Genomic DNA, 24,411 nt, shown 5'->3' on the forward strand with positions numbered 1-24,411 from the left:
GCGACTTACTGTGCCACAGCTGAGCTCGGCACGGCACGCCATTAACCCGACTGCCTCCCGCGTTTCAAACGAAGCTCCTCTCACCCGCTCCCGTCGGGCCGCGCGCAGAAGCGGAGGGGCGGGGCCGGGCCTGCCGGCTGAACGCGGCGTTGCGGAGCGTGGGATGGCGGCGTCATGGAGGGCCGCTGCTACGGGTGCGCCTGCAAGTTCAGCCTCTTCAAGAAAGAGGCAAGTCCGGCCGAGGGGTCGGCGGGGCCGGGCCTCGGGGAGAGCCCAGGGCGTGCCGGGCCGCGCAGCCTCGGGTGCGTCCCGTCGCTGTGGCCCGGTGCGGGACGCGTCGCGCCCCGCCGCTCGGGAGCTGACCCGCCCGCTTCGTGTCCCCGCAGTGCGGCTGCAGGAGCTGCGGGCGCGCCTTCTGCTCGGGCTGCCTGAGCTGCAGCGCCCCGGTGCCCCGCTGCGGGAGCGCTCCGCAGAAGGTGTGCAAGCAGTGCTACGGGAAGCTCACCGGGTAAGTGTGGGCGGGAACGTTTCCTTTTTCCCTTTGCAGCTCCAAAGACGTCTAGAAAAAAACTCGGTCTTCTCCTACGTTACTTTTGCTGTTCAGTTGTTTTTTTGTTTTGTTTTGTTTTGTTTTGTTTTTTTCCCCTTGTCTGTTTAGTATCAGTAACTGTTGGGTTGGAGCAGGAGAAATTCTTCCCTGAGTGGGTAGCAGGTAGATAGTATGTGTTGGCTATGTTTTGTGGGCTGTGTGAGTTGGTGATTTTCACACAGTCGGCTTCCACAATGGAAGACTCAGAAGTTGAAAGCAGTCCGATGAAGGTGTTGCCCACGTTTGCCTTTGCTTGTCCTTAGCACAGCACAGGTATTTGTAGCTGTGCCTTCTAAGAATGAATAAAGTATGCTAACTACCTTATATAAGCATAGCTTAGCAGCTTGACACAAACACAAGGAGGTAGGAAACAGTTACACAAGATTTACTGGTGATGTTCAAGTGTCCTAGAAGATGTCATCATGATACTGGTGATTACATAATTATTTCCATAATACAATTTAGCTTGTGCGTTATATAATTCTGTGTTTGTTGCTCCTTTCAGGGAGCTGTACTGTATGGAAGCTAATTACCTTGAGAATCCTACCTAACTGCGCTCTCTGCTTGCTGAACTGGGATGTGCAGGCTCTGGGAGGCCAAGGGCATTTCAGCTCCTCCTGGTGTCTGTATTAAATCAAACAAAGTTTGTCCAAAAGCAAAACAACAAGAACATAGGACTAGAAATGAAGTCACCTCCTGTCCAAGCAGCTGTATCATCTTAGTCACTTTCACAAGCTGATCACTCTATATTAATGAGTTATGAAAGGACTGTACCAGGTGATCAATACACATGTATTCTGATTCCTCTCGGGTTGAGAGAATAGATGTTTGAAGCATTGCTGGAGTCTCGAGTTCAGAGATAACAGTATTTTTATGTTTCAGACAAGAGTCTCAAAGCACTTCGGCAAAATGGTCACCACCAGAAAACTACAAAAAGTGAGTTAAGCTTGCTGATCAGCCACCTGTTTCCGCTGTAGGGTAACCTTTCAGACCTTCAGCTCTTTCCCCCTCTGTCCTTATAGAAACCAGCAAAAGAAGCAGGTTGTGATGTGGATGTTTGCTTGTTCAGTATTAGATTAAGGATGGGCTTTTGCTTTGTAGGTGTGGTTTTTTTTTGGTTATTGTTTTGGAGAGTAGAAGGAAACACTCTAATTTTTAATACACTCATGAACAGCAGCCTGTCTGTGTTATTCTATGACTGATTGTGGTTGGCTTGGAAACAAGCCTGGTGGTGAAACATTCCTTGTCTCCTCAGAAATGGTGCCACGCCTGCTGCACCATGGGAGTCACAGTTTTCCTTATTCATGGCAGTATCTCTGTACCGGTATGGGAGAGCCTGGTACAGGACTGAGAGACTTCTCTATACTGATGTTCTTCAAATAGCTTGTGTTCATAGAGGATGTTTTCATATCTCAAGATTTAAGCCTCTGTTTTCAGTTGTTTTTTTCCATCCTTGACACAGGCGTGTAGCAGCATTTGAGGCTAAGCAAAAACAGCTGAAAGGACAACAGAAGGCAGATGCAAAACTACTCATTCAAGATGGCTCCAAATACCGAGGGCTCTCCAAAGAGGACAGAGCTATTGCAGAGAGACTGGAGAAGCTCAGGGAGGAAAGGAAGCCCAGTGAGTTTTGGAGAGACCAGAAATTCCCTGGGAGGGGATGCTGCTACTTGAAAAACTATGGGAGGGAAAGGGAAGTACCAGGCATTCAGTATCAGCCTTCTTAGGAACTGAAGGCAGTGATGTGATCAGAGCTGTCCCAGTGGCTGGGTTCTGCAGTGGTTTTAGATTAATCTTCCCCTTGGGATTTCTCTTGAAAGTGGCTTCGCAATCCTGGGGCAGTATTTTACCTATGAAATCACTTCCTCATTTTTCATTGTTTGGCAGTAAAAGTCTGTGTTGGGCACAGTAGCTGCAGAATGAAAGGGGCCATCTTTTGGCCAAACCATTTTGCAGAAGTTTTCCTGTATGTCGTTGTGCTGATCCACAGCAGTACCAGTCTCTGTGGGATTATTATTCTGAATCTGGCCTCACAGAGAACAAAACCAGACTCCTGCCCCAGTCAGCAGCTCTCAGATTCCGGGACAGCCTTGGGGTGCCTATTGGAAAATAAACTTTTAAAAAATCTTATATACAGTGTCTAAGAGGGAAAGGCACTGCAAGGTGGTTACCTGATTATGCAGGAGAGATTTCAGTCTGATGCCTAGGGATATGTTAAAGGATGCAACAGACTGTACTCGCTAAAGGACATGTGCTTCTCTGTCTGTCCCTAGTATCTGTCCCTAGTAGTCAGCCGATTGCCAAATGAGGTTACACTAACACGGGTCTTAGAACTGGAAGAATAAACTCAGGAGGAGGCAGTGATTTGGGAGAAAAGGGTGGCAGAGGAATCTCCTAGTTACTGCAGTATGACTATTCCTTTGAGTTAAGGACTTAGGGAGGTTTTTGCTCAGGTGTTTGGAGCATGATTCTGGAAAAACAAGAACAACAGAATAAAACCAATTCAAAGCTATTTGTTTTCAATAACCCCTTCCTTGGATTATTCTGAATTGCAGAATCCATCCCTTCTCAGGCTGAGATCGAAGCTAGGCTGGCTGCACTGAAGGAGGATTACCACAGACCTATTCCATCCGCGCAGGAAATGGAGGACCGGTTGGCTGTCCTGCAGGGGAGGGATCCCCCCTCCCAGGCTCCCAGGCCAGTAAGCTCTCCACCTGTTTCACCAGCTCTGTATTCTAAGCTCAACATGTTAGCCTTTCTTTGTCCTTTAGCGTTTTTTGTTCAGGTGTCTCCCTTCAGAAGTCTCCTTTTCCCGTTTACATTATTGCTGACCAGCATTGCTGGTCTTGTCACTGAGAAATTGTTTCTTCATGCTCCTTTTTCAGCAGTGATGCACATGCAGCTCTTACTATGGGCTTCACTGTAGAGAATGGCACTTTGTTTATATTAGAGGCAGTGGCAGAGCTGGGTTTGGCATACAGCAGCATCAATTGCTGTATGTTCAGCCCTGCATTGCCTTGTTTAGATGATTGCATTAATGTTGGCTGCATTCAAAAAGACTGAGAATGAAACCTTGGAAGTCTTACAACATATACCTATAAGCTGAGTCTCCCAAATCTGTAGATGCATCTTTTTATACTGTTTCCTCAGAGTATTATATGGTTACTCACTTTTTCTTTTTCTTTTTTTTTTTTTTTAATTGAGTATGCCACCTTCCTCACATTTGCTTTCTCCCATGCCCTTCTCGTTTCTTAGGTACACCAACCCCCTGATACCAGAAGTCTGTCACAGCAAACAGATGACCTGTTAACTCAGCTAGCTGAGGAAGTTTCTATTGATGAGCATGACAGTCCAGGAGTCCAGCCTCAAGGTATCTATTCTGGCTTCCAAAGATCTGTTTTTGTCTCTTAATGTGCCTGCTACAGTGAGAAAGGAATATATGCTGCCCTTCCTACCTTACAGGTGATCTAGGTGTCCGGTGTGTCCTTATGTCCCCCTTATGACACAAGATTGACAAAGAATAGCACCCAATTCAATATTGGATCTCACTGTCTTTGCTTGGGAAATGGTTCCATTTTCTTATTATCTTAGGGTTGTTCTGCTCTGTTTCTGTAAGCTGACACTTACCTAGGGAGAAGCTGGATGTTGTGTTGAGGGACATGGTTTAGTGGGAGCTATTGGGAATAGGTGAACGGTTGGACTGGATGATGTTTTAGGTCTTTTCCAACCTTGGTGATTCTATGATTCTAAGCTGTTGCTACTCCTAATACATCTGTGCTCTGGAAAACATCAGAAATTTGGGATACTGTTGTCTTCCCAGCTGCAGTGTTTTCTCTATAATCTTCCTGTAAAATGCAGATTGACTCGCCTTCTTCTCTTCACATAAAGTGCAGATCCTGTTGTGACATGCCTTCTCTTATTAATTAATGGAAAGCATCAAGGTGCTCACATGCTATTGCTTCAGTGGTGTTGGCTGTACCCAAGGAGTACTGCAGCTGAGTTACCAGCATGTTCTGTATGTCTGTTTTCAGCTGTTAGTGGCCGAAACTTGAATGACCTGAGTCGGGAAAGTGAAGATTGTGTTTCCCATGCAAATCTGGACCCAAGACAGCTGGAGGAAGAGAAGAATAAACTTTTGGCAGAGGCTGCTGCTGAGCTGCGAGAAGAAAACACTAGGCAGGAAAAAATCTTACAGGTTGCTAAGAGATTGGCAGTACTCAGAGGCCAAGACCCAGAGAAAGGTGGGTATCAGAGAAGAATACAGTCCCAAGAGAGACTAGGTTCCTGTGTCAGAATAGTTTATTTTCTGAGAGGCCTTTACCTATTTAATTCTTCTGTTCTGCAAGAAGCAGGCTGGGATTTTATTAACTGTAAAGTTGTAGAGGTTGGTTCATGATGAAATCAGCATGAAAGATTTTAGCTAAGACTAAGGCTGGAACTGTAAGCACAGGCTTTTATCTTTCCCTCTTTGTGATAGTGTACTGTGAGATGTTGTCAAAGCAAATTTTTATCTTCCTTTTCCAACTTCAAAAACATATGGTAACGTGCTTTTTAAACTGTCCCCCTCTAAAGGGATATGTCTCTGCCAGAGTGCCTACACCAGCTCATACTACAAAGGATTGTCTCTGGAACATAAGTGATCACAAAGTATGAGGCAGATATGGGTCACAGTCTCTTGTCTCATATTCCTGCAGTTACACTGGAAACGTACAAATTCCCTGACAGCGACGAGGAATTGGATGAGGAGGAAGTCATTCAGAGAGTGCTGAAACAGGTCTGTGGCCTTGTTTACTTTCCTTACTTTCCTTTCAGTCTTGTTTACATTCCTTACTTTCCTTTCAGTCATTCCCAGTGTTTTTGTTACCTAGCGAGCATGCAGATAATGAGCTTCTGTTCTTGGGCAGTCTCATTCCTTCCCTCTCCTAGTGCTTTTCCAATACTAGCTCCTGTGCATCCATTCAGCTATAGGAGGAGCATCTGCTGATAGATGCATTGTAAAGCATAGTGCATTAGCTGAGGTCTGGCCTCTGCTGTTGCACTGATTGTTCACAATGCACACGTAGTGTTCAGAGGCAAACTCACACTTGTCCGAATAACACTACATAGATGTGTTCAGACCAATCACCTCCAATTACTGCATGGGGGGGGGGCAAGAAGAAGAAGGGAGGAAGGTTTGTCTAGAATGAGGCTCCCAAATGTATTCAAAACAAGTGGCTTTTTGCTTCTTTATTGTCAGCTTACAGAGGAAGCAGCCCTGGATGAAGCGAGTGGATTCAACATTCTTCCAGATCAGACCACTCAGCCAGGATTTTCACAACAGAACCTGCATAAAAAAACAAAGCAAGGGGTAAGTGAGCTGGGCAGGATCTCTTGGAATGATATACTCTGGGGTCCAAGGAGAGCACAGCTCTGCAAGAAAGGTTTGATGTATCCTATGGTCAGTTCTGGGAGGGGGAAAAAAAGTACCCAGCTTCTCCAGAGCAGACAAGCTGAGAATTAGTGGCATCTGTAAGGCTGACAAATGCTGAGCACAGCTGAGAGTCATCTTTTACTTTTAGAAAGAATTGCTCTCTGTAATCCTTTCAGGCTGGTTTTCTGCTGAATGAGAATGTGTCCTCTAAATCTAGAAAAGTCAACTAGAATTGACCTAGCAAAGTGAATAGTACAGAATTTTTAACTTGCTAATAAAATTAGATCAAGAAAGCCATGGTCTAGTACCAGAGCCTGAACCAGGCTAAGTAGGAGGTCTGCCATTGCTTTCAGCATGTACAGAACAGAATCTCTAGATAGTAATCAGTTGGCTGAGTTCTCTTAAAACGTCAGAGGAAGGTATTGGTAACAAGATACTCTACATTCAGAATGGATTCCAGCCTATTATGGAAATGTATACACCTTCTCTAATGTATATTATGAGAATTAAGTGGACATGTGAGTCACAGACACCTGACAGGCCTGTCCCTGGTGCAATAAATTATTTAATTCTAAGCATTATTGAAAACAGCCATCTCGTAGGTATGCCACCTTGCACTTTTGGGATCACAGAATTGCAGGGGTTGGAAGGGACCTCAAGTGATTGAGTCCAACCCCCTTGCTAAAGCAAGTACAACTGGTCTAAAAGCCATCTTATTGCAGTTGTGTTAAGGTGCTGCCCGTGCCAGTGGTCAGGCAGTGCATTTCAGTGTGCATAAGGTTGTTCAGTTCTCCAAGGGCTCTGTAAAGCAAGAGACAGTGGGGGCCTTATGAATAAAACTTAACACTGTAATTCCAGCGTGTCTTTTCAGCCCAACCTCAGGTACAAATGATTGCTAGTGGTCTCCTGATAAACTATCTTCTTCGTCCCTCAGTTTTCTTTTTCTAACAGAGAAAATTGCAACCTCTTGTTTTTCGGACCTTCCCATTGCTTTCCCTCCACACGTAACTCTTTTCAGGAAAGCTGATTGATTATTTGCCTTTGCAGCAGGAATAGTCTGTTATTTGGTGTTGCTGTGATGCCTGCTGGAAGATCTGGGCTTCAGCCTTTAGCACAGGACAGGCGGTGTTGATTTGTATTGCTGTAGGTACTGAATGAGGGTGCTTACCTTCTGAACAATGCAGATTCGTGGGCAAATGCTAGTAGTGAGTATCTTGGGTATTTATTTAACCACCTAAATACATGCATGGAGCCTGTCCTTTGGCTTTCTTGCAATGTCTGAACACCCTTGAACTACTTGACATTCAGCTGCCTTACAATGGAAGTCCTGTATAGTATCTGCTGTGGTTTGAATTGCGTCTTTGTTTTCTTTGTGAATTAGAGGCAGGCTCCAACTGCCATAGCTCTTGCTGAGGCAGATGACAGTGATGAACATGAGTTACCCTGGTGCTGCATCTGCAATGAAGATGCCACTTTGCGATGCCATGGTTGCAGTGGGGACCTCTACTGCCAGCGCTGTTTTCGGTAAGTCTTCCAGCTCCTCTCATCTGAGGGACAGGCCATAGGTAAGCTTAGCTGCTTTTGTTCTTCCTCTTGGGCAGAAGAACAGAAGACAGGTGGGAAGATTTGAGGAACTTGGGTATGAATTGAATGGTAGTGTTTAATGGAAATACTGCTCGTTACCAGTAATTACCCCAGGCTTCAGGGACTAAACTGGTCCTGGACAGAAGCATTCTGTCTGTACTGCTTTAGTGCATGTTAGGGTGCTTTGTTTCAACTATTATCTGAAACAGTTGATGTGTGTGGGATAAGAGAGACCATTGTTCATCACTTCTTATGGTAGGTGTTTTGGTTGTTTTTTGTTTTTTGTTTATGACAATGATGGATAATCTGGGCTGGATTCTCCCAGAAGGGAGATCGGATAGTATAATTTCCTGAGGCTTTTCTTAGCTTGAGACCATGAAGCCTTAAATTGTATGAAAAATGTCAGGTATACAATTCCTGCGCTGGAGATGTAAGCTACTGTCTTAACACTGACTGCTTCTTGGCAAGACTATGACAGCTGCCAGTACACTGTACTTCAGCTACAGGAGTTATTTTCCAGAGTCAAATGGAGCAGGCTACAGTTTTAGCTGTTGTCACTGGAGTTGCTAACATGCCTGCAAATCGCAGATATGGTGCTGAAAATGAGTCTCTGGTTATGAAGCTCACGGGGAGGGGGAGGATAGAGGTCTGCTGTCATTTCCCCACTTCATCAGGCAAGGATGAACAGAGCTTTTCATAAAGTGCATCACAGGTTTCTGTTACAAACAAATCTCTTGAGCAACCAGTCCACATGTTTGCTGGTGTAGTCTTATCAATCAGCCCTTGGAATAGGTTTCTTTTAGAGACTGCTCTTGGGCACTGGCTTAGGGTGAGTTTCCCGCCTGCATATTTACTCTTGACTGCAGTTTGTGTTTGCTTCTCAGGGAAGGCCATGATGAGTTCGACATGAAGGACCACCACACCTCTCGGTATCATCTTCCTTGCAAGTAGTGGTGATCACAGTCTTCGTTGGCAGAAAAGGAGATGGACTCCTTGCATCTGGCCCCCTCCCTCTTCTCCTGCTATCCAAATGGATTTGCAGCCAAAATGGGTGATGTTTTGGACAGTAAAACGATGTGCTGTTAACTAAAAGGGGCTTAGAGGGCATGTGCCTTGGCCCTCAGAAACACAACCAGAGAAGTGCTGGGCTTGCCACCAGTGCTTGGGATAAATGAGGATTTGATGTGAGGTGGTGGCTCTGAGTCTATAAGTATAGACAGTAAGGCATCGTGAATAACAGCGAAGATGTATGCTTAAGGCAGTGTTGGCTGGTTGTTAAGTAATGTGCTTTTGCTAACAGCTTACATGTTGGTTCACAAGTCAGCAGAGTACTTTGCACTAAGAAATTGTCTATGTCATGGTGTGTGATGAGAACTTTCAAAATGTAATAAAACTATTTACAGCAGACTGGTTGAAATCTCTTTTGGAAATGCCTCATAATAGCCCTTTAAAAAGTGTCACCCTCCTGTAATGGTGTCTCAGTTGTACAGCCAGGTGGATCAGGAAAATGAAATCATGAAAAAACACTTCTGTGGTGTTGCTGGGCTGGTGCAAGGGTGTCATGCTCCAGTGATGAGCAGTGTCGTCTATATGTTTGAAATGAAAAATACTTCTTAAAGATAATTTGCTACAGATGCACTGTGTTCTGACCAGCAGTGTCTGCACATAAGTTGCATGTAGTCTATGGGAGCAGCATGTTAATCTGGGAGAGATGTGTGTTACTATGAAAGTGAAAATTGAGTCTGTTTATTACTTGTTCCCCTGGTAGGATAAAAATGCTAGATGTGTGATGATTTCTTACCTGGCTATGAGAGAATCTCAGTTTACTGTGCTTGTATGCCACCCAGAGACAGTCCAGATGCATGCAACACGTGCCAGTGGCTCTAACACCCAGAATCGTTTGAAATACGTGATTAAACTTTTCTGAAATCAGCTCTAATATCCCATCAGGGTGAGCTCTTCCAGGAGTGTAGTGTGACTTTAGACAGCTGTCTAAGGTTGACAAATTCCAGGAGTGTCCAAACAGAAAAACCTTATGATTTGGTTTTGACAGAGAGCTGCCAATTGATCTTGCCTGTCTGGTTTGACACTGCCACTCCCAGCTGTCTGCTTTGCCCCTGTGCTGAAGGTCACTGCCTGTGTAGGTGAGCTGGCAAAACTGTTTGCATGCACTTCAGCCACCTCCAGTCAGCCAGCCAAAGCTCAGTAAATACCTTAAACTACATCCAGAGGTGGATTTGTGCAAACTTGTTGGACTGGATCAGGAGTTTCAGTAGTAATCTGTATCAGACAACATGGTGTGGTAATATTTCTGGTTGACACAGCAAGAAATTGCTAGTATATCTGACAGTGCTGGCTAAACTCATTGTTAGGAAGGGATGGTGAAACCCAATCCACTGAAGCACAGTCTGTGAGAGGAAAGACCTCCTTCACAAGTGCCTTAACATTAGAACAGACAGGAGGGAAAACTACTGCATTGTTCTGATGCAAGAGCTCACAGTGAATCCTGTGTTACACAAGATCTAAGTAGATAGTTACTGACCTGAGGAGTTTGAAGTCTTCATTTTTAAGACTTTATTTTTCTGGCAGTTCTGGCTTCATTTCATTGTGGGAATGGTGCTTTCTTTGTTGTTATTTGACCAGGATAGTTGGTCTGACAGCAAGACAGCCCACTGAAAATTCTGTTTCAGGTTAAATCCTTTGTGTTTTGCATGTACAGAAGATGTAAACAGCCATCTTCTCTCTAAAACTGATCCACTCCTTTGGGTTTCAGCCTTCCCAAGGTTCTTTCCATACAGATAATAGGCAAATTAATTCTTGTTTTACAGGTGTGGTTTTTTTTTTTCCTCCTTTTTATCTATGAGTTGGTGATTTACTTGAAGCAGTTTAAATGTTTGATCCATCACAACACAAGTTTGAGCTCCTTGTGCAGTTAGGTAGCATGAGTCCAGTGAGACCTGCCCTGTGTTCATCAATAGTAAAGCAACAGCTAACAGCCTGAAGCAGCTTATTTAGTTTCCTGGATTGGCTTCTGTGGGTTCATCCCAAGGAATCCAGAAATGCAACCAGTCCAATACCTGAAATAGAACTTAGTCATGGAAGACTCTTCAGTCATTCACACATGCTGACTTTTTCACTGCCCAGTCACTAACGGACATTTTTGTGGCTGCTGAGCTTTCTGCATGTAATTGGCCATTTTAGTGACTGGCCAATCACTTTCTCCTTGTAAAGCCATCTCCACTGTAGCTCATGCCTCCATGCAAAAGGATCATGAGAGCAATCTCAATCAGCTGTCTGCAGAAGCACAATTAACAATCTCATTTGGAAAGAGTATTGTGTGACATTTAGCTGGCCAGTGCACACTTAGCTGTGTTGCACACTGACCTTGGCTTTGAAAAGGTGCTGGTAAAGCAGTAAAGGTATTGGTAAGCTGTGAGTTCCTCACTGGGAGGATCAACCTCAGTGATAGCCATTCAAGAACTGAAGAGAGTTTGGGATCTACAAGAAGGAATCTGTTTGTTTCCTTCTTTGTTGTGTGCCATAAGGATATAAGATGATTTTCTTTTCCTCTCAATATGTTTTGTACGTGAAATATCAAAAGTAGTTTTCTCCCCAGCAAGAATTCAAACTAATACTAACAAATGAATCTGAAATCAGATTGGTTCACAGAGAGGCCTCAGATAAACTGCATTAATTTGCTATTGCTGCAGTTCATGCAGATGTGCTTTGCCTTAACTGCTGTAACAAGCTGTAACTGCTGTAACAACTGCTGTATCCAAATATAGCCTCCTGAATATGTTTAAGGGGAATGTAGCTCATAATAAATGGAAAATGATTTGAAGGTTATTTTATGCACCTTCATGAAATTTTAATTAGAAAAATGCATGAAATTTCACATGTTCTGAGTTATCTTGGTATAATCAAGAGGCAAATGTCACCTTAAAGAAATGTTCTTACCATGCTATCTGCAAATCAAATATCGAAATCTTATGCTAGTAGTGTGATGGTACTGAGAAGCAGCAGTTGACTGGAAACTGTCTGTAAATAAAATGTACTTCAGTCTGTCCTTAAATGCTCAGCTGAGAGCAGCCATAAGTAAATAAAATCAAGTTTGACTTCTTCCTTTCAAGAACTAATCCAAAAGTTGTTCTGCCTTATGTTGTTTTCTTTTGCGCCAGAGATGAGAAGTCAACTAACAGTGGCCACATCATCTTGCTTTGTACAGTTGTATCTTTGTGCTCACCTGAAGTGCACTCTTCTACTACGGTAATGTTTTGATATAGTGGAAAAACTGCATATCACAGGGGCTACAGCTTGCTCATTTTTCTGCTGTTGGAAGAGAACACACAAAGACAACTTCTCTCAAGCAGAGTTCCAAAAGCTTTTTTTTCCCCTCGGTTCTACACCTTTAAAGTACAGCAAAAAAATTGTCTTTTCATCACTCCAAATTGAGTGGGTACAGAATTAACTCCCTGCGTGGAGAAAAATCTGTCTCTTGTGTTGGAGAAATGGCCCTATAGGTCTTCGTGCTGTCACAGCTCAGAAGAATAAAAGCTGCTTTATGGAATATGTAACTAATCTGGACATCTGTGAACTTACACTGCAGCAAATGACAGCTATAGTGAGGACACAGCTCAGGAGCCTGTCCACCAGGGTCTTCCGTCTGAACTTCTGTTTGAATCTAGTCTGTGATGTTAATGGTGCTCAGAGCTCTTTGGCACTAAGCTGCTCTCTGTTCTTGAGAGCTGTGATTCATCAGTGTCAGCAGGTGTGAATCTACGAGCACTGCCAGACTTACAGCAGGTGCAAACCTGCACTGTATATTTTTGTTATTTTTCTTACAAATTGGAGACTTCGGGAGGGAAAGCATGTCCTGTTGGCCTCATATCAAGCCGAACATAAAGGCATTCACCCCTGAGTACATGGTGGTACATAGAAGTCCTTTCAGATGCAACTCACCAACTCATCTCTGGTGTTTGGGTGGCAGCATAGGGACATAATGTGAGAGACTGCTCTGCGTAAGTAGTCATCCTCCATTTGATGTCTTAGTTTCCTGCAACACGTGTCAAGTTACCCACTTGCTGAGAGCCTGGATGTAGTTTCCTCTGTATTTTTCCAGCCACACATTAGTTATAGCCTGAAGAGTTTGTGCAGCAAGGCTGTGTCCTACTTTATTTCTAATTTGTGAGACCTATCTGTCTGTGAAGGACTTGCTGCTTAGGAGCAGGTATGTTTTCAGTTCAGTTTTCTGTAGTGTATAAAAAGAGAGCGATTTTGAGGCAGCACATGGCTGATTTTCTGTTTTAATATACAAAATAAGTATTTTACAATGTCTCTTTAAATGGTGAGAAAAATCATTCCCAGGCCTCGCTCCTGTAGAAGATGCTTCTAGATCATCAAGTTCTAAATTCTGCAAAGAGGAAAAACATCTCTCTTCCACTAGCCTTAGCAGCCATTTTGTCAGCTTCCCCTTAAGTACTGACCAGATGCACTTGGATGTTTTCCTTTGGTCCTACTGTATATTTTCTGTTGAACCTTCATGGCTAACAGAGGCTTAATAAGATCTATAAAGTATGAGCGATGCTGTAGAGACAGGTATGGCAGTAACAGGCAAAAGATTGCAGTTGGGTCCCAGCCAGACTTGAAACAAGGTGCAGCTTCACAGTAACCAACTTTCCATGGTGATGAAGGAGTGATAACCAGTTCCTTGTTTTCCTTGCAGTGGATGGAAAGAAGGAAGTTTTTATGTGCTTCTGAGAACTGTATTTGTTGCTCCCAAGCCAGCTTGGAAATTCCTAGAAGAAACGAAAGGAAGGACATCTTGTCCCATTCTCCAGGTTAAAATGCCCTTTGAGAATCAGGAAAACATACAGCTTAGCCTCCTGCTGTGCATGTAGATCTGGAAGGAGTGGAGACTTGAAGCCACTGGTACAAATTTCACGAACTCAGTGAAGTTCCTTAATAACAGTAAATCCTAAATGTATTCTGAAGTGATCTTGCTGATCTGTTTTTTTTTTATGGGAAAGATGCATTTTTCCTTGTGACCAAAGCTAGATGTCCCTTATGGGTGAGGTAACCTCTTCTGAGGATTGGTGATTCTCCGGAGACCTTTCAATCGACTGAGCAATTCCGTAATGAAGTCCTACAGTAAGAATTGTAGGAAGAAGGATGTTAATTCCGTTTCTCACAGGCCCAAAGAGTTCTATGCCTTTTACATTATTCACGTTTCTCTTCAGGAGCAGAAACCAGGATTTTGACATACATTAAGCAAATGTATCTTCTAGCTTAGGAAATGAGACCTTCTGATGGCTGAACAGGATTTAAAAGCCCTTCTTCTTTCCTTCCCTGGCTCCCTCTGGAACAGCCATGTTTGCTTTTTTTTCTGCAGCAGCTAGCCTGCCTTCTTCCCAATGCCTGCTTGTTCCACCTTGAGATGACCTCAAGATGCTGTTGTCTCAGGTTCCCCTGCTTCCTGTTGCCACCATAACCTCCTGCCCACTTCTGCTGCCCTCCCAATGTAGGGCAAAGCATGCTGTCCCTCTCGTTGCTTCCTTGCTGAACCTGTAAAGCTTCACGTTGGGGACTGCAAATCTCAGTGGATCAATGCCAGTTCTACACGGAAGTGGCTGGCAGAGAAGGGGGTGGAGCAGGACGCACATAAGATTAATGATAACCTGGAGTAGGGGTTGAGGACTGGCAGGCCAGGTAGTTGTGCAGTTAATGGACATAAACCCCACTGCTGACACAGCCAAGCACTACGGACCAAACTGGGTCATCTGGTTATTCCAAACAGAAATCTAAGCAACTGTTTTGACTGCTTGATGTTCAGGTTATGCCTTCCACTCCAGTAATTAAAAGACTGTAAACAATATTAAATTATTTTATTTAACGTTATACTAAAAATAAACACTCTCGGTTCACAGAAACCAGGAGTTTCTCACACTGCAAATTCTTTTTTATTGTCTGGCTCTTGATTTGTTTATTTGTAATTATTAGTGCTATAATGGATCATTGGTTGGACTAGATGATCTTAGAGTCTCTTCCAACCTTAATGATTCTGTGACTCTCTGTGATTAGTGCAAACTTTGCCTTCTCCGGGGCAAGTAACAGCACTGTAAAGACAGCACTGTAAAGGCACCTGTCTCACTTGCTGTTTGTCATTGTACAGCTAAATTGAAAGGCTGGATAAGGCATTTAGATTGATGAAAAACATCCGAGCATAATGTTCACATGCAGTGCATGTGACTGAATCAGGGACGGGGGACTCTGCTGCACACTGCAGAGTGTGGGGAAGTCAATTGCTGTCTGATGTGTGTGCCATGCAGCAGAACACTGGGCTCTGTTTGTTTGAATACCGTGACAGTGATGCTTCCTTAACTCCCTAACTCAAAATCGAGACATGTAAAGTTCAGGGGGGGAAAAAAGTGTGTGTAAAACTGACCTAAGAAGTCACTGCCCAACAATAGTCTGTATAAACAAACATGCACTCAGAGCACAGCATAATATATGTGTGTCAGTGGTGCTTGACTCACCTCTGTTGGACTGGAGCACTCATGGAGGATTTCCTGAAAGCCAGAGAGACATCATTTTAATATTTCATAAGTTGACCCTTCCCTCCAGCTGTAAAAAGGATATATAATCTTACTATTCTTGACTGGCTTCAAGACACAGGGAAGCAGCATACATTATAGTATGTACATTTTCTGCAACCCAAACACATTACTGTACTGTATTACACCAGCAGTTCCTATATTGAAGTTACCAAGTTCCTCTGTCTGACCTGTAGTTTCAATTTCTGTTCTTCATTGGGGACTTCCAGGAGATCTTCAAGGTCAATTACTGGTCCAGGAACTTCTGCATCCGTTTTCTCTCTTAGCTAAAAAGAAGAAAATAAAAACCAGCATAGCTCATAACCCTCAAACTTTTAAGAACTCTAGAGACCATCTTTGAAGAAGTGAGCATCTGAAAAGGAACTAATTACAAGAGAACCATGCTGCAAAGCTGACGTCAAGACACAAATCATCTCAAAGTAAGGAGGTTCTTACCAAGAGGTGTCTTACCTGTGTGCTGTCTGCTACAGCCACACATCTTGATTCATCATCCGCTCCCACCTCAATACTTGATCCCTGCTCAGGGATCACGGTCTGTGATGGGAACACCTTTTCAAGAATATCCAATGTCAATTGCTAACTACAATGCAGTGTAATCCAGCTTGGGACAACCTAATTCTGAAAAGAGTGCGTGCAAATTGTTCATCAAACAGAAGCCCGTCAGGTTTAATCTCAAAGAGGTACTACAAATACAGGGAGATTTTAAGCTTTATGGCTGCATACATTCACATAGTCGGTATTTATACTATGGATTTTTGCAGAAATGAAGAAGCAAACAGCTATGCTTTTGAAAGGTGTAACTTACTATTTGTCAGCTTTCTCTATTAGGAATGGGAGGATAGAATATAGTTTTAATGTAAGAGAGACCCACAAGTTTTGGAGGTAGGAGTTACAGTCTCAGTACAAGTGAATGTTATTTGGGAACACTTGTAAACTTGGCCATAGGCACATTTTAGCTCCACATTCCCCTACAAGACTGTAATGCAGGCTGCATTTTGCAATGTAGTTGCAAAATGAACCTTTAACAACATGACACTAGTGATATTTTATCACAGTACTCAGTAGAGTAAGCACAGCACCTAATAGACAGGCATGTAAAACATTAAACAATAAACACAGTACTTATGGGGAAAAAAAAGAAACTGTTTCCCATCAGTCTTTGACACCATGCCAGAGAGGAAGCAGAAAAACAGTAGGAGCTCAGCTTTGTTACACACCTGACTTGATAACTAAGAATAAAACAGTTACACATACTGTACTGTGACCTATACAGCATTTCTTCATAAAAATAATAGTTTTCACATGACTATTTAGATAACAGGTGTTGATCTGGTCTAAGCTGAGACTGTGGTTCTGCTTCCAAGTGCAGGGAAAGGTCTTGAAAACCCAAATTGTCTCCCAGATCTTAGTTTTGTTGTGAAAAGCTTCATGGCAGTAAACAGCATAGCAATCAGATTATTTGTATCAGGAGATGATGTTGGATTTAATCTTGTTGGCAATTGGCCCTGCAGTGCCATTTACTCCAGCTGTCATGTGGGTTTCTGGAAGACATGGAGAAACACTGCACTGCCGAGGGCAGGAGGAGCAAAGGGGGAAATGATGGGGAGCTGATGTGATGGAAGTCAATGGATCCAAAGAAGCCCAAGCTACCATGGCTAACTAAACCATCTTGCTGCAGTGCATGGAGCAGGGCAGGAGTACCTGCTGGACTTCTGGGTGCTTACAAGTCATTTATTGTTTATTTGAAAAGGTAATATGTAAACTTCTATTGTATGCTATTAACAATCTCTGATTTGGATCAGCATTGCATTATGTAGTTCCTGTCAGGAATGTCTTAGTTTGACCTGGTACACCAGGAAGTTGCTAAAACCGTTGTGCGGGAGTGGTGCTAGCAAAGGCAATCTATTTGCAATCAATTCCCATGTGGGCATGGCTGCATTTCCCACTTGTGCCTACTGGAAAAAAAAAAATATCTCCTCTGTGGAGCTACTCTGGTAACAACAAACAACTCCCAGTTAGTCAACTCACAGAAAAACAGAAGTAATAAAGTAGCCTGAGTTGTTGTTGTGACATCTCTACAGATGTATATCTGTAGACTTAGACAAGTGAAAGTAATACACAGAGTCATATCTTGCATTATGTTACTGGTGATACCAAGAAATGCCTCACATCTATCTCAAAAAAGCCCTCTCTGAACTAATATTTTAAAACTACAGTCATTACCCAAAGGTCCTGTTGCTCGAAGCAGCAGCCACTCTCTTTGCTCATCTCTTCAGAACTACCATGTCCCTTTTGTTTGGTCCTTCAAGTTGTGAGCATCAGTAGGACTCTAAATTCTCTCTTTTTGTTGGTTTCATAAATGCAGACAAAATAAATGTATACATATTTTAAGATGGAAATGAGATTGTCTCCTATCTTCTCCCTCAGACATTACTTATCAGGAACATTTGTTTCTACTCAGAGCACAGTGGTATTTTGCGGTGGCTAGAACCACTTCCCCTTGGGGAACTTGGATAGATGAAACCTGCAGGTTTCCTCATAGCAGCCTTGAGGTGCTTGCATTTAACTTTACAATGGTGTTAAATGGAGAGATTCCAGTGAAACCAAATAAAATAAAAGCAGAGTTAGCATCATATTGAGTGACAGGATGAAATAGAGGAAATGGCTTTAGTCCTTTTAAAGCTACATAAACCTCCATGGTAAAAGCAGACATTTCTGATGCAAGAAGGCAGGAGGGAGCATGTTGCTAGACAGGTCCAGCCTGAGATGGCTACATACCTAAATTTCCAAGGAATGCAAGGTCTAACCTGCCTCCAAAGGGGCTCAGCACATACACTGGTCTGTCAAAATGTATATCCCTCTCAGGCCAGCTCCCACTCTGAGAAGTGCTTCCAGAAACATCACTTATCCTACACCATTGAGGCACTGGACCTCGTTGCTCCCAAGTCTCCTGGTTATGCTCCCAACTCTTAGGTGCATAAGAATGATGTAGGACCGACAGCTGCTGGTGGTAACGAAAATGCAGGCCAGGAAGGCTGCTCTGGGGAGTTGTGTAATTTGAGCACGTGCTTTGTTTTTCTTCCCCTGCTGCCAGTAGCATGTCTAGCATCAGCAGCTGCAGATACTGTTTTATCCTCAGTGCCTCAGGATAAAGTCACAAAGTTATGGCCAAAGGCTTGAAGGATGCACTGAGTACGTCAAACCCAGCTAGTTCAGGTACTGCTAGCAGTAAAACTGATAGCAAGGATCTATTTCCAGTAAGCTAAGCAAGCACACCTCTATCCCTGCATACAGCCTCTCATCTCATTCCCTCAATGAGCGAGGAGCTGGTTTGCCCCAGCTACTCACCGGGTACTGATACAGCTCCTGCAGCTGGGCATTGATCCACTCCTCCAGGTCTAGCCAACGCTGTAGGTCTTTGCGGTTGTACTTTATGGTTAACTTGCCCAGTTTTCTGTGTGACGATTCTTCCCCAGGTTTCTCTGGAGTCTGGAAAGTCACCCGGGGCAATGCGCTGGAGTTGTTGGCCATCCTCACCACTTCCTCCTCTTTGTTCCTGGCTGCTCTCCTCCGTCTTGTAAGCAGTGTCTCCCCACAGCTCCTGGCTCACAGCACAAGCCACTTGTGGATGTCGAAGGCAGGCAGCATTGGCAATGCCAGGGAGCAGTGGCAGGTGCTGTAGGCAGGGTTACAAGAGCAGGCTCTTGGGTTTCACAGGATGCTGCTGATGAGCAGGAAGAGAAGGGAGATGGCTTGGTGTAATAACATCTGCTGTTAAAAAGTGAAGCAGGGAACCGATGAACAAAGGTTGTTAATATTTAACGTACATCAGCTCCAAGAAGCAGCAGGAGGTGGGGAAGAGAAGGTTTTGAATTACTTTTCCTACAGATGCAACTGACGTGTGTGTGCAAATCCAATGGGCTGATCCGCTCTTTTACAAGGATGGGAGTGCTAGGTCAGTGGTGTTACCAGCCAAACTCAGAATCAGCACTCCCCATTTAACCTCTTCTGCAGTCTGTCCATTTCTTCTAGCTTTCTGTAAAACTTCTGTCTAGAAAACCTGACGATCTGAATTTGAGGTCATCTGAGCAAGGCATTTCAGCAGTAAAACAAATTATCTGTGTTCTTATTAAAAAAAAGCTATATGTAGTGCGACAAAGTACTGCAGGTTAACGGATAAAGCATTATCTCCTTCTTGTAAAAAGGTAATTATAGATGGTAAATAGGTCCATCTGCTGAAGCACTGTAAACTGCTAGAGTGTTTATTACCATTGTTTGGTTTATAATCTCTTTCTTAACAGAAGAGGGTTTAAAGTTCTGCAACATTATTGCCCTGTCTTATGTTAGGGGACATGGGCAGTGCAGTACAGAGGGGCAGAAATCAGACTGGACTTGTTTATGCACTGCCAGTTTCCCCCAGATGTTGTGTCACACCCCTTTATCCAGCCATCCCCAGAGCCCTCCTGTGACCTGCTGCAGGCGCTGCCTGGTCAAATGGCTGAACCTGAACTGAGACCTTCTGTTGTAAAGCACATCAGCAGTTCCAGTCCCATGGGCTGTGTGGGAAAAGAAGATATGCCAGTGCTGGCATCCTCTGGAAGTCATACCAGGTCCCCTTGTCACAACCAGGTAATTGTGCCCAGAGGGACAGAGGCAACTGGCCAACAGCAAGTCCTACATGGGCCAATAAGAAAATGGAGCACTCCAGCCCTTCTTTTTCCCTAAGTTTGAACAAAACCCAAAGATTTTCTGACAGAAAATTTTGCAAAATTCTGACTCTGAAGCATGCTTCAGCAGCATTACAGGGAAGGATAAAGTACACCTAAAAATGGTGTCCTTGTTCCCTGCTTTGCAGACAGCCTAAAGTTTGTATTCAGGAGAGAGCTGTCAGGTAATTAATTTACTAAGCTTTCCTCATTTTTCCTCACTACTTGACTGTATTCCCTCTCAAGTTTCACTCTGGAAGCTGTCTTATTTAACCAAAATCACCCAGAAAAAATCCATAACAAGAGAGGCTGGGATCATACTCCCTGAGGAGAGATTTTTAACATTCCAAAACCCCTCAAACATCTTCTGACATGTTTACAACTACTGACTTTCCAGAGGTTAATAGGCTGGCTGACCACATCGTAAATCTGAACCAAAGGATGCCAGGCATCAGTTGTCTACATACAGAAATGCTCTATCCTGGTGTTCAAAGACTGACATTTTCCTGTTATTCCTACTGCCCCAAATGCTGACAGATTTTTCTGAGGAAATGGCACTAAGATCAAGGAAAGTGGTCAACCCAAAATCTACTGCAGTTGAAGGTTCCAGCAGAAAGTTGTCCCCCTTCCCCCAATTCTGTGCAACAACCCTATTACTCTTCCACAACTCTAAATGGACTGAGCCAAATTTATGAAGCATGAGATGGATGTGGAGAAGAGGGGAACACCCGGCCCTAATGCCTGCTGTGCAATCAGCTGGGGCCACTGTTACTTGTAACCTCGCTCAAGTGCAAACTAAGGCTGAGATAAGGCATGTGAGAAGGCCACAGGCAATCTCACCCTGTTGCTTGCACTTTATCAACAAAGCAATAAGCATGGTGCCCTGGTGCCGCCTGGGTCAGCTACAGGGGAATGCCAGAGGCCTTTCAGGATAGCTGCAAGCCAAAGCAAGCAGCCTCGCAGGATGTTTGTTATGCCACTATGGATTATACGTGCTTACTCATGAACTCTTTGTTACGAGAAGCTGGAAGTACAGAAATAAATGCTTACTGATTAAGTAGGGCTGCTCCAGCAATAAGGTAATTGAATCAATCATTAAATAAGAGGAAGAAGCTCAAAGACGATGTGTGAAAACACCCTGTGAAGGCGTGGTGCCAGTTCCAGTGCACAGCACCAGGTGTCCCATACAAAGCAGGCCAGAGCAGGTCCTCCATGAGTGCACAGCCACTTCCTGCACGCCTGCCCTAAGAGGGAATATTTGCTTCCAAAAGGAGCAGAATGGGATTCAATTCTACAAAGGAAGGGCCTGTGTCAGGGAGAGCTGAGTGCTTGTACTGCTGTGCCAAACAGCCGTGACACCAGGGCATGAGAGCTCTGGTTACATTCCTCTTGCAGCTGATGACCTCCATCCACAGCTGAGACTGAAGATGGTGCTTCTCCTTCTCTGCAAGCTGATGGCTGTTATGCACCATCAATAATTCAGCAGGGCCCCGGCTCCTCTTTCTGGAGGAGCAGACTGGCCTCTTTCCCTCGAGTCCCAGCCCAGAGATGACATTTTTCCTTCCGATCATCCAGGAGCCACTCTTCACCTCCTTTGAAAATAATCACTTTCCCTGTGGTTACAAACATGGTAGTTAACACAAATTAAGCCAGGAAAGGCAGCAGAGGTGACTGTACCATCATGAGGTTGACACCACAAGGTAAGGACATGCTGCACCCTCTTGCAGGCATGGGCAGGCATAGGAATGACCCCCACCCCTCAATGCTTAGGTGAAGCTGACAGTTTGATTCCGAATGGATCATATTGGGATCTCTGAAAAATCCATCCGTGTTGTTTTGTTGCTCTACTTCTCATATTGCTCTGCTGTTCCCCTACAGAAGGAGACCCACAGCGCTGAAAGTGTGATTGGTGTTTTCATGCAAGCTCTGGAATAGTGGAGTTGGAGGCAAGAGAAGCAGTGGCTGAAAGATGAAGGGAATTCTTGCTTCCCAACCTGCTTACAGCATTTCAGGCTGTCCGCATAGTTCTCGCTCCAAGAAGTGTGTCCTGACACAAGCTCCTCGAAGGGGGGCTAGGGACCTGCGGGAAATCTCCATCCCCGGACCTGAGGGATAGCGATCTCCAGAGGCACTGGCAGATGGCCTGTCTGCGGCTATCCAGGGGCTGTGGCTGCTGAAAGAGGGGAAGGAGGAGGAGGAGCCCTAGAGAACCGCACAGCCCAACAAGAACAGCTGAGGATGCCTCTGGGGACTTAAATGGAAGATGTTAAACTTCTACTTCCTGCCCAGGGGAGGCAATTTGCTTCACAAAAGGAGCCATTTCCATACCTATCTCCCTGTAAAAGCCTAGCACAGACATGGCAAGAATGCAGATGCTTTCTGGCGTAGCTAGTTTCAGTACAATTTCGCCTTCTTTTCCGAGCCCTCCTGCCCTTAACACCTTACCGTGACTAGCAACAGTAAAAGAAGAGCCAGAGTGCCGCACAGGACGCAGACAGGAACTTCCCCAAAAAAACAGCACACTCTCTTTGTGGTGCCCTTCCCACAGCTGCCCTTGAAACGGTGGGAAAGGCTCTGCTGGGGACTCAGCAGCCTGTCATCCTTTCCCTGGTTGCATTCCGCAGGACGGGTTGTTAGTCACGGTCTGTGAGATCCCTCCCTGTCTCCTTCCCTTGACACATCTTTGTGCCGTCACTTGTATCCGGGTCTCGCCCGCAAACCACACCAGGAGGTTTAACCTGAGGCAAATATGACAAAACAAGCAAGCAAGCAAATCTGTCTCCCCAGCACTAGGTACACACGGAGCGGTTCCCAGATAAAGCCAAGCAGAGTGGAGCCATCTGCAGCAGCCTGCGTGCTGTCGGGAAGCCGCCGCAAACCGCGGTGCCACTTGGCTGGGCGAAGTCCAGCAAGTCCTCCTTGTTTGTGTGCCTACCTGGATCTATGCCTCACAGCAGCCAGGTGCCCAGAGCTGCTGGGGTCCCCTCAGTGGTGACATCAAGGCTGGTGACGCAGGCTCCTGTGTGATTTGCTGCAAGCTGTGCATGTCGAAGAGCTGCAATGATCCTGGTCAAATATTAAGCCACTGTGTAGTTTAACCCCCCAGCTGAATAGTTATTATTGCAGGGCTAAGAGCAGGCACTTCTCGCCCCATGAAAGACAAACAGTAACCATGACTCACTGTTTCACGACCCCTTTTAAAACACTCCCAAGCCATAAAATCACACAGCCTGCTTTCTCTTCACGCTAATATGAGTAACACACGGCTCAGCTGGAGTCACGGGGAATAATTCATTTGGCAGAAGATGAGGCCTGAGATAGGAGCTTTGGGCTGGGAGCAGGTCTTGAGTTGGAAGGAGTGATGCTGTAATGGAGAGAGGTTTCCAGCAAAAGTCCTTGGTCCTGGGGCTGACCTCACTTAAAACAGACATTACTGAAGCTCTCCAGAAATTAAAAGAAAAAAGAAAAAAGAAAAAAGAAAAAAGAAAAAAGAAAAAAGAAAACCAACAGAAAAAAACCCCTACAACAGGTACATTCAGTAATGCTGCTGGCACTGAAGTGGAATGCATCACTCCTACAGTGAAGGACCAAGCCTGTGATGCTTAAAAGTCTAATGAACAAGCCATGTTCATCTGCCAAACAGAAGTGGTTCACGTTTTAATAATATAAAGAATATTAAAAGTAAAGTCACATTTTTAGGAAATTGTCACAAGAATTTTAGCTGGAGGCTGCTCAGCTGAAAATAACAGAGAGAACAAATCCATAAAAGCCATACTGTTCATAAGGTGTCTCTTCCTGTGTTTCCTAATCTAGGTGTTCCCACTCCAGCAGGGGGATTGGACTAGATGATCTTTTGAGATCCTTTCCAATCCCTGGCATTCTGTGATTCTGTGATTCAGTCAGCAATACCCATATGGTCCTAAGATGTATTTAGCAATGGGTTTCCAGCAGAGAGAGAGATCCCTGGTGATCCATTCTTTAGCCTATGGTATGCTTTATTAAGCAACAAACTTAATAACTGTACAATAACAACAAGGCCCTGCATCTGGAAAATGCACAGAAAAAAAAAGCAACTAAGATAACCGAGGTGAAATGCCGTAAAAGAAGTGATTAAAAGCTTGTGGCAGGTTTGCACTAGCATAATGAAGGCTGAGTTAGGATATGATTTTACTGAGGAAAATAGGAAATAAGCTTTTGAAATTAAAGGACAGCAATGCAAAATAATAATAATAATAATAATGTAAAGTAACATTGAAAACCTTTAGGGTGAGCACCGAAAAGCCTGCAATGGGAGACTGGTACAGCCTTCTAATGGGAGCAAAGGAGATTAAACCCCACTCCCCTTCAGGCTAGATCAGTTTAGGCTGAATCACTTTATGAAGGGGCTTACTCATTCCATACACACTGAAAAAAAGGAGGGGGGGCTGAGTGCCTCAGGCGGTGAAGAACAAAAGGAGACAATCCTGGCATTGTTTGTTTCCCCAGCACCACAGGGGCTGCAGGCAGAAGCAG

At 44.3% G+C, this 24,411-nt stretch overlaps 3 protein-coding genes across 6 annotated transcripts in view; 1 reads left to right on the forward strand and 2 right to left on the reverse strand.

Moving 5' to 3' along the window:
• Positions 1-108, reverse strand: part of LOC122158134 (transmembrane protein 263-like) — a 217,231-nt gene extending 217,123 nt beyond the window's left edge. The window contains exon 1 of the mRNA XM_042814562.1: positions 10-108. The gene's annotated coding sequence lies outside the window, so the exon portion shown is untranslated. The remainder of the gene's footprint in view (positions 1-9) is intronic.
• Positions 109-133: 25 nt separating this feature from the next.
• ZFYVE19 (zinc finger FYVE-type containing 19) lies at positions 134-11,726 on the forward strand. The gene is made up of 11 exons (XM_042814558.1): positions 134-228; positions 387-508; positions 1,472-1,525; positions 2,052-2,212; positions 3,145-3,290; positions 3,845-3,959; positions 4,621-4,830; positions 5,284-5,363; positions 5,826-5,936; positions 7,381-7,523; positions 8,468-11,726. The coding sequence occupies exons 1-11, from the start codon at positions 175-177 to the stop codon at positions 8,532-8,534; spliced, it is 1,263 nt and encodes a 420-aa protein (XP_042670492.1). The 5' UTR covers positions 134-174; the 3' UTR covers positions 8,535-11,726.
• Positions 11,727-11,943: 217 nt separating this feature from the next.
• PPP1R14D (protein phosphatase 1 regulatory inhibitor subunit 14D) lies at positions 11,944-22,949 on the reverse strand. 4 transcript variants are annotated; one of them, XM_042814567.1, is made up of 5 exons: positions 22,835-22,949; positions 18,542-18,914; positions 15,364-15,459; positions 15,116-15,148; positions 11,944-13,725 (listed from the first exon to the last, which is right to left on the reverse strand). In XM_042814567.1, exons 2-5 carry the CDS (start codon positions 18,722-18,724, stop codon positions 13,645-13,647), a joined length of 393 nt encoding a protein of 130 aa, XP_042670501.1. In that variant the 5' UTR covers positions 18,725-18,914; positions 22,835-22,949; the 3' UTR covers positions 11,944-13,644. The 4 variants fall into 4 exon arrangements, with proteins under 4 accessions (XP_042670501.1, XP_042670500.1, XP_042670499.1 ...); XM_042814566.1 differs by having other exon boundaries at positions 18,542-18,917; XM_042814565.1 differs by having other exon boundaries at positions 18,542-18,961.
• Between the last annotated feature and the right edge of the window lie 1,462 nt (positions 22,950-24,411).

Source organism: Centrocercus urophasianus, unplaced genomic scaffold (genome assembly GCF_019232065.1).
Source record: "Centrocercus urophasianus isolate 14NV4802_14NV808 unplaced genomic scaffold, USGS_Curo_1.0 seq_14, whole genome shotgun sequence".
Taxonomy (NCBI): Eukaryota; Metazoa; Chordata; class Aves; order Galliformes; family Phasianidae; genus Centrocercus; species Centrocercus urophasianus.